This window comes from Carettochelys insculpta, chromosome 4 (assembly GCF_033958435.1).
Source record: "Carettochelys insculpta isolate YL-2023 chromosome 4, ASM3395843v1, whole genome shotgun sequence".
In the NCBI taxonomy this organism is placed as follows: domain Eukaryota; kingdom Metazoa; phylum Chordata; order Testudines; family Carettochelyidae; genus Carettochelys; species Carettochelys insculpta.
The window spans coordinates 58974744-58986898 of record NC_134140.1 but is presented as its reverse complement, the minus strand read 5'-3'; the positions used below and the strand labels follow the sequence as shown (position 1 = coordinate 58986898).

At 45.4% G+C, this 12155-nt stretch overlaps 2 protein-coding genes across 3 annotated transcripts in view; one reads left to right on the top strand and one right to left on the bottom strand.

The window, feature by feature from the left end:
- The first annotated feature begins 579 nt into the window (after positions 1-579).
- Positions 580-4695, top strand: SLC25A4 (solute carrier family 25 member 4). The gene is made up of 4 exons (XM_074992935.1): positions 580-816; positions 2988-3474; positions 4076-4216; positions 4515-4695. The coding sequence occupies exons 1-4, from the start codon at positions 706-708 to the stop codon at positions 4670-4672; spliced, it is 897 nt and encodes a 298-aa protein (XP_074849036.1). The 5' UTR covers positions 580-705; the 3' UTR covers positions 4673-4695.
- Positions 4696-4920: 225 nt separating this feature from the next.
- The window catches only part of CFAP97 (cilia and flagella associated protein 97), a 47691-nt gene continuing 40456 nt past the window's right edge, over positions 4921-12155 (bottom strand). For both annotated transcript variants that reach the window (XM_074992933.1, XM_074992934.1), the window contains one exon: positions 4921-10821. In XM_074992933.1, the coding sequence (XP_074849034.1) occupies positions 10694-10821 (128 nt within the window). In that variant the 3' untranslated portion in view covers positions 4921-10693. The remainder of the gene's footprint in view (positions 10822-12155) is intronic.

The window sequence follows — 12155 nt, the reverse complement described above, 5'->3', positions numbered from 1 at the left end:
AAATCCTCACAAACTTCCTTTGCTCTCCACTTAAAAAGCTCCCACCCCAAATCTGCAGCTCCCGCCCCCCAGCAAGGCAGCGCCTATTTCCCCCGTCTGACAGAATATCCCTGCAGCCCAGCGCAGACATGGCCTGGGTCTCTGCCAGTCAGCGTCCCTGTGTGAGCCCGCTTCGGCAGGGACTACGCCAGCAGTCCGAGCGCGCTCGCCGCCCGGTGCTCAGCTTTGCTCTCTGTCCTCCCCCGCGGTGCCCAGGGCTGGGCCTGCGCGCAAACGGTTAACACCCTCCCAAGTATTTCTGCGGCCTCCCGCCGTCCCTATTAATACCGCGGGCACGTGCTGTGACACAGCGTCCTCCGGCAGGGAGCAGATAACTTTAATTTGCCCTTTAAACGTCCCTAGCGCGGGACAGCCCCGCCGCCCGGCCGGCCTCGGCAGCAGCATGGCGGCTTTGCCCCCGTGCCCTATGATGCCTGGGGGCTTGCTAGCCAATGCGTGTGCCCCGCGGGGGGACCCTGCTCTTATCGCGAGAGGCTGGGGGTATAAGTAGCGAGGAGAGCGGCGCCCTTCTAGTTAGAGCGCGGGGCAGCGGCCCGGGTGGGTGGGGGAGTGAGCTGAGCCAGGCAGCCAATCAACCAAGCAGCGCGCGAGCAGCACCTGCTCTTGCACCAGGGCTCCGCGGGGCGCCTCTGAGCGCGTGCCAGCATGAGCGGCCAAGCCCTCAGCTTCCTCAAGGACTTCCTGGCCGGCGGGGTGGCCGCTGCCATTTCCAAGACCGCTGTGGCGCCCATCGAGCGGGTGAAACTGCTGCTGCAGGTAGGCGGGGGAGGGGCTGTGGGCTTCGGCGCAGCGGGCGGCCCAGGTGCGGGGCTGGCCGCGCTGCAGAAGCGCCGGCGCTCACTGGCAAGCTCGCGGGGGGGGAGCCGCAGGTGGCGTCTGATGAGCCGCAGCTTGCCAGTCCCCAGCTGGGGTTGGGGGGGGTATGATCGGCAACCGGATGCGGCGGGTTTCTTTGCGCGCTGTCGGGGCAGGCGGAGTAGCGGTGTTGGCAGGCGAGCGGCGCAGCACAGACGTCGAGCGGGGAGCGGGTCAGGAGCTGGCAGTGCCTAAATATGGCAACAGGCGCCGGGAGCTCTGGTTGCACAAGAGCCGCCTAGCGCCCTGCCCCCGGCTCCGTTTATAGCTGGGCTACGGGGGGACACCAGCACTCGGGGGCGGGAGCGGTCTTCTGCAGCGCTTAGTTTGCACCAGGCCAGAGCCCGGGTGCCTCTGGGCTCGGTAGATCGTAGCGCTGGCGGCTCTGCCCCGCAGGCAGGTGTCAGAAGAAATCTTCTTGCACCCCTGCCGCCGGTGGCTGGAGCCCGGGCTCCGTTTTGTCACACCGTACCCGTCTGTGGTCCCCATTGTTGTCAGGGTTTGGAGGCCAGCTGATCAGGCTGGTGCCCCAAACCGTGCTAAGGGCACTCATGCCATCTGACTTGCTAAGGGATATGGCGACCTGAAACTCTATCTCGCCCTAGCCTACAGCCCTGCTTGAAGGGCATGTCTGCGTCATGGGCTGAGTTCTCTGGAGGATAGTCTTCTGGTAGAATCTGAGGGCCTGGCTTGTGTTCCTGGACAGAGGTCAGTTTTAAGACCCACCTTTCATGCAGGCATTAGTACTAGGAAGCTAGAAGAGGCATAAAGCTGGCTGTGTTGAAATTACCTTGTTGAAGATAGTGGCAGTGTCATGTTCTGGGTATGTGGGGGGGCTTGAACTTGGAATGCTTGAGTGGTGGGCTGTTGCACCCATGGCTTAAAGGAGTACTAACAAACACAGAGTGTGGCTTTCATCATGGGCACCCCGCTATAAGAATTGTTCCAGCAACACTGCCTTCATGCTCTTGTATCCTGATTTGGGCTTGTGAGCTGTTGGTATTCATTCAGCACGGGAAAAATCTTGGTTGAAGTTCAAGGAACGTTCTCTTCCCCCCCCGCCCCACATAGATGCTGGGCCTGGGGTGCTACACCCCCCCCGCTAGATGAAGTGGTGCCCATCCAACACAGGGTTTTAAAATTGGAGTTCAATGGCTTTCTGCATCCCCTGCTATACTAATAGTTCCTCCAACCCTGGCCACACCAGGTGTGGTGGTGATTTCAGGCTACTCCTGCAAATGCCCAGTTTCCTCATGACCTAATAATACAATAATCCTAAAGGAGGGTTAGGATTGTATACAACTGGTACTATGTATTGCATTTTCTCATAATTTTACCATTCTCTAGCTAATTTGTCAGATTAGATGATAGCTCTCATGGTAAGAAGCAAGAAATTCCCTAAGAAGGGTCCCTCTAACCCAATATTCTGTCCTTCTGACAGTGACTGATGGGATGGATGAACAGAGCAAGGCAATCATGGAGTGATCCAGTCCCAGACTTTAGTGTTCAGAACTCTTGCTCTAGGGATCCCTGATTACCTTGGCTAACAGTCATTGATGGACTTATCCCTCATGGACTTATCTAATTCTTGTTTGAACCCAATTTTATACTTGTTGCCATAGGTATGTTGTGAAGGCCATAATTCACACATTGCTGAATCAGCCTGTAGAAAGTTCTTACTCTTCTAACCTGGTGCCTATTCAGTTTGTGGGGTGATTCCTGGCACTTCTGTTACATGGAGGGGGTAAACACATCCTTATTTCCTTTCTCCATGCCACTTGTGACTTTATAGACTGTTGTATTCCCTTCCTCCCCCACATCATCTCTTTGCCAAGGGGAATGCAAAAGCTGTTTTATACTTAAACATTTTCCAATTCTGGTTGCTCCTACTCAAAGGGGAGGAGTGTGGAGCATGCAGTATTCAAGGCGTGGGGAGCATACCATTGGTTTATATAATGTTATATTTTCTGACTTGCCTGTTTCTGTACTTTGGCTCATTGGGATCTGTTTGATACATTGTCCAGAGTAACTGTTGCAATCTCCTCCCTCTGCCCTTGTCTTTCACTCAACAGGTCCAGCATGCCAGCCAACAGATTACAGCTGAGAAGCAGTACAAGGGGATTATTGACTGCGTGGTGAGGATCCCCAAGGAACAGGGCATCATTTCCTTCTGGAGAGGCAACCTGGCCAATGTCATCCGTTACTTCCCCACCCAGGCCCTCAACTTTGCTTTCAAGGACAAGTACAAGCAGATCTTCCTGGGGGGAGTGGACAGGCACAAGCAGTTCTGGCGCTACTTTGCTGGGAACCTGGCCTCTGGAGGTGCTGCAGGAGCCACCTCCCTCTGCTTCGTTTACCCTCTGGATTTTGCCAGGACCAGGCTGGCTGCTGATGTGGGCAAAGGGCTGAGTGAGAGGCAGTTCACAGGGCTGGGCAACTGCATTGCCAAGATCTTCAAATCTGATGGTCTCCGTGGGCTCTACCAAGGATTCAATGTGTCAGTCCAGGGCATCATTATCTACAGAGCAGCCTATTTTGGGGTCTATGACACAGCCAAGGGTAAGTGGAGGGAGCAGTCTTTACTGAGACAGTTGAACAAATAATGCTTGCTCCAGTACTCCCTGCCTCTGGCACTAGCTCTCAAGACCTAGCTAAACTACAGCTTTGTGTAAATTTTATATAATTAATTGTTAGTGCACTTCTGAAATTCTGTCCTGTCTGTCTTGGCTGATCCCTTGTAATGTTTGTGGGCTTTTTGGATCAGGATGGAATAAACTTGGAGCTTCCCAATACCAATCTAACCTTATTCCTTTTCTAGCATGTTGTTTCATGTGTGGCATTTTGATGTTGAATTATGTTCTAATAAACCTCAGTCCTCCTCATGCCACTGTAGTGCAGTTCTGAAAGGAAGTAGTTATGCTCATAGGTTTTGGAGCATTTAGCCATCTCTTGATTTGGCTTTTAAATGGCTCATGGCTGGGCTGAATGACAACTGGATGGTGCTGTTTGAAGTGCAGCTGAAGGATGTGTGAGTGTTTGGTGAAGGAGGGCTGAGAAATCCCCTTGATCAAGTTCTGGGAATGAATGAGAGTTGGGTAAGAATGATTCTCCCTTGCTCCATCCCTTCATTCTGATTTTGTTGATTTACTCTTGATGACAGGTATGATGCCTGATCCCAAGAACGTGCACATCGTAGTGAGCTGGATGATCGCCCAGACTGTCACAGCTGTAGCAGGGCTGGTGTCTTACCCTTTTGACACTGTCCGACGTAGGATGATGATGCAGTCTGGCCGAAAGGGAGGTAAGAACAAATCTTCACCTGCAGAGTTTTATAGCTGCGGAGTATTTCACCAGCTGGCTATAACATAAGGTCCATATAAATTTCTGCTGCAGGGGGGAAAAATCTATTGCCATTCATATTAACTTGGTTAAATTGGTCACTATACTTGATTGACCTTCCAGATTGTCGTGAAGGACTTCTCCAGCACTCTTGTTTTATTTTAAATTTATGTGCATTTAAGATACTCTAGGGAGCAGACTTCTGAAATCTAATTGCCTGTGTGAATCAAGTTTCTCATGTGCATCTTTTGTCTTCACAGCTGATATTATGTACAAGGGCACAATTGATTGTTGGAAGAAGATAGCTAAAGATGAAGGAGCCAAAGCTTTCTTCAAAGGTGCCTGGTCCAATGTGTTGAGAGGCATGGGCGGTGCTTTTGTATTAGTATTGTATGATGAGATCAAGAAATTTGTCTAAATAAAACTCCTGTGTAGTTCAGAGCTATTGTGCAATATATTGTGGTTTAATGGACACTATTTCCTAGGGAAACAGATATGGCTGTTACGGTATAAATCCAGTTCAGAGAAGGATGCATAATGGTTTAAGGGTTGTCCATTGGATCATAGTTATATTTTGTATGAAAAGTCCTCAAGATTTTTGGAACTTGTATATATTAATCTACCAAATATCAAATTTCATCCTGTGATGTGCAGTTCTTTATTAGATGGCTTATTTGCTATTAATTTTTGATTCTTTTTAAAAGAAAACTAAGTCAAGAGCCAAGTACGTACTTGTATTAAAGTGAGGTCTCTCTAGTTAACCAACAGCATCAGGGTATTTGAAATACATGAAGAGCATGCTTCTCATGAGCCTGGACTTCTAAAAATACCTGATCCCAAGGTAAACATGTTTACAGACCTGTGTGGAAAAGGCTGTCTGTAAGCACCAGGAACCACATTCTCAATCCCTGTCTCCATGAATAATTCTCCCAGAATGTAGATGAGTTCCTAGATTCCTCTTAGTATTTCTAATTAACAAAGACTGAAATAGCATGTTCAAGATTGTGCCATACACATCTTCACAAAAAGCAAAAGTGTTGGATTCTTAGTGGTCAATTGAACAAACCAAATAAATCAGTACACAAATGAAATTCACTTTACTTTTCTTTCTAACTTGCTTTAAGTATCCATGCTTTTTGTAAGGGTTCTGCACTGACAGTATGTGTGGTGATAAAGCAATCTTTTGGTGCACTAATACATGTGAGCTCAAGATGACATAGTAATAGTCAATATAAAGACCCCCTTACAACATGAAGCACTTATGATTTTCTTCCAAACACCCTAGCAATAATGATTGTGAAGGTAGATTTAGCTTAACTTCTCTGAAAGATTGTCCTGAGCTACTGTCTAAAAATAGAGAATTGCAAAACATTTTATGGTGTAGGTGAGAAGAGGTAGAGGAGAAATCTCGTCTATTTGCTGAGAATCTGAACTCATCCACAAGTGAGTTTAAAAATTAAACTTCACATGGCTCATTTAGCATATGCATATACTGTGTTCTGGATTTTAAAAATAGTGAGGATTCATTTCCCTCCTTGATGTAAAGTAGCTGTCGATTGGTGACCTTCAGTAAGTCACCTAAACCCTTGTACACCATTAACCTGAATGGAGAAAGAGGAAAAGCATATACTTAGCTACAGTCACCACTTGCATCCATGCTATGCGCTACTCAACTTCCCAAATATGCAGGAAACTATCAAGTAAATCTTTGACCCTTTTCATACTCTACAGATCTTTAGCCTTTTGGTATGTCTAAACACAACCACCAGCAGGCTTCCTTCTCTGCTTGAGTGTTGGCTAATTGCTTTTCTGACTGTAAATAGACAACTCTCTCCCTGCAGTGGTTACACAATTGTTTCAAACTAGAAACAAGGGTGTGTCTATATGGGCACACATCTTTGAAATAGCCATGCTAATGGCCATTCTGAAGACTACTAATAAGGCACTGAATTGAATATTCAGCACCTTATTACCATTAGGACACTTCTGGCTGCGGTGCTTTGAAAGCCCTGCTTTTGAAAGCAGTGGCTTGGTGCAGCTACACAGGGGTCCTTTTTGAAAGGACCTACCCCTTTTAAAATCACCTTCCCATCAGTGAGCAGGATAAGGGGATTTTGAAAGGTGTGGGGGTCCTTTCAAAAAGGAACCCCCTGTAGCCACACTAAGCTGTGCACTTCAAAAGCAGGGCTTTTGAAGTGCCACAGCCAGAAGTGTTCTAATGCTAATGAGGCACTGAATATTCAGTTGTGCCTCATTAGTAATCTTCAAAATATGGCTATTTTGAAGATTTGTGCCCATATAGACACAGCCTAAGTGCTTGAGATGTGCCTGACAAAGGTACACATCTCACATTAGCACTATTGAAAAGGGACCCCAGAATCTCCAGCCAGAGGCAGCTGCCACTACACAGGCAAGTGAGGAGGAGATCCCACCCTGCCCCACTGCCAGTCAAAAAGGAACAGAGTTGGGGTGGGCTACCCCAGCCTGGCAATGGCACTCAAGGGAAGAGCTGACTGGGCTATCTCTGTTCCCTTGAGTGGTATCTCCTCCTTGCTTACCTATGCAATGTTAGCTGCTGCCTCTGGCTGAGCTGGTAGACCTTTGCTCCAGCAGCCTTTTAACAGGGTCCTTGTTAACAAGGGGCCCTCAGGGCCCCCCCCCACAACAGCACTGAGGGCACCTTAGGCAAGCTGCAATCCCCCTCAACCTGGGGATTGCTGCCACCCCTTCTCACCCCCAGTAGCAGCAGGTGTGCAGAGCCAGCCAGCAGCCTTTTAAGACAGGATCCCTGCTTCCCCAGCAGTAGCACCCCAAGACAGAGCTGGCTGAGCAAAGTGCTCTGACAGCTCTTTCACCTTTAACAAGGGAATCTCCAGCTCATGAGGCAACTGGTGCTGAGTTGGTAGCCCCACCTCCTCCCCTTGTGTGAATTTCAAGTTATGCCTGGTTTTCCAGGAACATAACTCACAAATCAAGGGTCTACTGTATTATTCAAAATAAAAGTTGAGACTAACCTTGAAAACAAGACACTTTTCATTTAACTTTATAATTTGCCTGAGTGCACTTGCTTCTCAAATGGTCAGATTCTTTGCAGGAAAGTATTAACAGGGAATATGGAAGACATGGCTTTGAAAATTTTTCAGGCTTCAAGGAAAGCATTCAAAAGCTTAAGATGTGCTAAACATTGTATCGGTCCTGAGGCCAAAAAAATTTGGTTGCTGTTGAATCAGAAACACCCTCTATATACAACTCAAGTTTCAGATGCTCCAGAGTTACAAGAAAAATCTAAAATTACAATACTCACCTTCATGCTACATATAAACAAAAAGGTAGTGGGGGAAAAGAAGCTGGTATCAAGCATTTTACCTTTTACAACTGGAGAACAATATATCAGGAAACATTTGAGGGGCTTCTTAAACATTGCTAGGAGGAATGAGGAGAGAATCAGCATGAGAGAAAACAGCCTTCTTCCATGAGTATGTTCTAAAGGAGATAAAGTGGAAATAACACTAGTAAAGAATATTGAAAGTAAGGTGAAAGTTTGAAACTGGACTTTACTATAAATATCCCCACAAGAGGATTTTCAGCCAGTGACCCAGAATCAGATGTCTAGGGCACAGCTGAACATTTCAAGTTAAAGCATCCTTACTCTTAGCAGTCTGAGCAGAACAGATTGTCTAATTCCTCTTCTTCAGTCCTCTATGAAAGCAGAGAGGTATTACCCAGAAAAAGAGGCTAGCAGGAGGAAAATTTGTCTTTTAGACAAAAAGAGAATTACATTTAAACTGACTACTAGCCAGGACTTGACAATCTGGATTTGATTTTTAAAAAGAAATCACAGAGCTTATGTTTTAGGAGATTTTGCATTTTGCTTCACTAAATGAGGACAACCAGCCAGTTTCTTTACAGATACTTTAGTGTCCTTTACAGATGCTGGATAATAAAACAAAATGCTCTAAGCTTATGCAATAATCAACACCAACATAATTAACATTTAATATTTTACTTCTTACAATTTACAAAAAAAGTGATATACAAAACATTTCCCATAACAAATTAAATGTAAGCAGCCAGGACAATTCAAACAAAGTCCATTTTGTTAATTTCTTCAGAGAAAAGTGTGATTTGAATGCTCAGAAGTGCTCAGGGTGACCTTGACAGTTTGTCTTTCATTCAGAAAGTCTTCAAATGGTGAATAATTTTAAATCAGTGTAGTTATACAAATTACAGCAGTACTATCCATTAGTCACAAAGAAAGAACAATTGCAATAGTAGGTGTTTACCATACTACCGTTTGAAGTTAACTGTTAAAACACTGTCACACACAAAAAATTTAATCCACCAAAGTCAGCAGGTTCAGAGGTAAAGCTTCGACTCATACAGTTTAGTCAAGGTCATCACAGAAGACCAAAGAAACTGGATGACCCCCTGTGCCCAGCGTATCACAATATTAAATACTCAGAAACTCATGCCATTGTACTAAACATGGAAAGAAAATGGATCTGACTTTTGCAGGTTCAAAAGAGGCTTGCTCTTTAACAAAGCTTTTTAACACAAAGAGCCTCAGTATTTCTACAGGAGGGGAGCCAGAACAAACAGAAGTGCAGTAGTAACTGGATAGCAGTTGATGCTCTTTACGAAGGAAAAATCCTACAGCCTGTGACGAAAAAGCCTGTTGCAGTTTAAATATGGAAATAAACTATATTACATACTGCCTTCCATTACCACTTCCATAAAATCTCACACTGGCTGTGGCCACACTAGCGTCTCCTTTCGGAAGGGCTATGGTAACATGGCACTTCAGAATATGCTAATGAGGTGATTCATGAATATGCAGCACCTCATTAGCATAACAGCAGCCACCGACACTTCGAAACTGCTGATTTTGAAATGCACGCCGCATGTGTAGCTGGGGATCTTTTGAAACAGCCCCAATTTCAAAAGCCTCTTCTTCCATGTGTTTTGAAACCGGCAGTTTTGAAGTGCGTGTGGCTGCCATTATGCTAATGAGGTGCTGCATATTCCTGGAAGCACCTCATTAGCATATTCCAAAGTGCCACATTACCATAGCCCTTCCAAAAGGGAGGGGCTAGTGTGGCCACAGCCACTATGTAACTGTAAACTGGCACTAAGGTTGGTCTGCAACCACTTGAGATTCAGTATCTAAGAGTGAAAATATAAGCCTTAGGAGCAAAAATTAAGATTTATCTTTATATTCTACTTTGTCCTCTTTTCTAATGCTGGTAGATAGTATCTCTGAAAACAATCTTGTTCTTCTAAATTTGTTTCACACAGCTCCCCGACTCGTCCCACCAGCCAGCCACAGCAGAGGTCTGTGAATAGTACCATCACAAAAGGCAAATCGCTATTGACCCAGTTTGCGGAGTAGTTGAATTTTGTTTTTATTAGATTTCACATTTGAATTTCACCATAGATTTATTTCTTTATCCAACAAACCTTTCCACCCAATACAGCAGGTTCTTTTTTCCTTGCATTTGGATCCATAAATCGGGGAAGGACCCAGAATGAACACCACTTCTCTTTCTTTGGCTAGAATGATCTGCCCTAGTTGCAGAACAGGACACTTTCTGCATCCTCAATATTTTAGCTTGCTCACCTGATATGAAGTGCTAGTGCTGTGCAGCTAGAGACTATGTCTAGATTGCAAACTTCTGTCGGGAGCCCCAAGGTCTCCTGACAGAAGTCTGCTGTTCTGGGAGCCGTCTGCCAACATGCTCGTTCCATGAGGAAGAAGGGAGGTGTCAGCAGAGGGTGTTTTCCCCGACATTTGGCCCAGTGTGTGTGTTGTGAAATATGCGTATCTTTTGCCAACACATCTCTTCAATCTATACATAGCCAGAATGACTGTTTCCGTTACAAGGTAATTTCTTCCAATCTTCCCTACAGATATTTATCTTCTTCCTGCATTGTTATGAAATAGCACATACAGATCTACTTTTTATTGAAAAAATTCCCACAAACTGTAGTAAAAAGAAAACTGAATCATTATAGCATGACCTAGAAGTTCTGAAGACCAAACACCAATGAAAAATTAGCACAATTTACAAATTAAGCACATGCTTGAAAGTTTATTACAATCTAAAAAATTAAAATTAAAAACTTTCGTTTTTACAACTTGGATCCAAAGTGCAGCAATTCCAGCCTTCATAAGTGTGAACTTCATTTGTTCTTTACAAAAACAAATAATCTGCAATTTCATTTGTCACTTCTCTCTTTTATAAATACATACTCTCTAAGGAAACACTGATTAAAGTGAAATTGTCCATTTAAAACCAGTTTACAAGAAATTACACTTCACTGCGGTGCACTTTAATCAGCAAACAATGAAGATGACAATACTCTTGCACAGAACAGTCTACAAAAGCATTAGAAATAGAAATCTGGTGATCAAGAAAACTCTGGGCAGAATAGAAATAATTTATAACCAAGCAGCACGAACATTAGTGGGCTTAGGCCTCCGTAATGCCCCACTAGATGCATCAGAAATTGGTCTCTCAGTTGTACCACTGACTGCACTGGATGAACTGGATGCTCTTGAAGCTCCTCCTATTAGAGAGCATAAGGAGAACATATATTAAAAAATAGTGCTGTTGCCTTGGATGAGGTAGGAGGCCCTATCGCTTCCTCTCCCCTGAATATTACCAAGAATGGCTTTTGTGGTCATCCTGTGCTTGAGAGCCAATCCAGAGTAATGAGGGTCATTGTCTTTACTGTGGTATCTCCCAGCCTGGGCTGCTTACAATCAGCCTACCAGCAGGCAAGTCACATTGTAAGTTTGGGGTGGGGAACCTTTTTTGGTCAGGGGCCACTGAGCCACAGCACAAACCAGGTGGGGGCCATGCACAAGTGAGAAGCAAAGAAAAAAAACCCAACAACAAAACACTTACCTGTGTTCCCTGTAAGCTAAGTACTTTGGCACCCACCTAGGAGAGCCTCAAATGCCACCTAGTTGATTAGCAGAGTGCCCACAGATGGTGGCATAAATGTCTACTTGTGGTGCACATCTGCACGTGTCTTGGTGCACATAAAATTGATTCTGCACCCCAACTGGAAAAAATTAGAACGAACACTGCTCCTCACTGACTGGCCCTCTCACTGACTGGCCGTCACGTGAGAAGGAGAGGGAAAAATCCTCTCAGGTGGGGCCATACCCGTAAAACAGAAAAAAGACTTTCCCCTTACACTTCAGTCCCAGAGAGTGTGCATGTGTAGGAGGAGGTGCTGAGGCTTGGGACTTACCCCCAGGGCTGGATTAATTCTTCTGGGTGACAGGGTTCAGTGTGCAGAAGGGGGCTACCAGGGATACAGTCATGCTCTGGGAGGGAGGGGGGGAGTGTGAATCAGCCAATTCACAGGACTCCCGAAGTGCTGGGAGGGAAGGAGAGGAAAAGAGATAGGGTACACTATGGGGAACAGTCTGGCTGGGGGTTTGAGAGAAGGGGTGGAGTGGTGGCAGGGCCTGCAGCAGAAAGGAGGGTTGAGCAGCCCCTGGCAAAATGAGAAGTGACACGTTTAAAGCAAGGGCACATAACACTGAGGGCCATGTGCTCCCCTCTGCTTTTTTATGTTTATTTTGCTGGCCATTTAATTTGCCCCTAATAATGGATCACTGTATACTGAAAAGGTATGATAAAGAAGGAGAATCGAGTGCAATGTATTTAATTTTACTCTTGGGGCTATGGTTAGTGCACACGCCTGATTTCAATCTTGCATCCCACTCAGTAGTCTTGGTTGCCTATCGCTGCTATACAGCTTAATATAAATGAGTACCCATAATGCCTTAAGCTGCGTTAATGCATACATTTCACAATGATATTAATCACCAGTGTGTCAAGTTTTCAGCAACATTACTCTGTACATTCAGCATACATTACTCTATA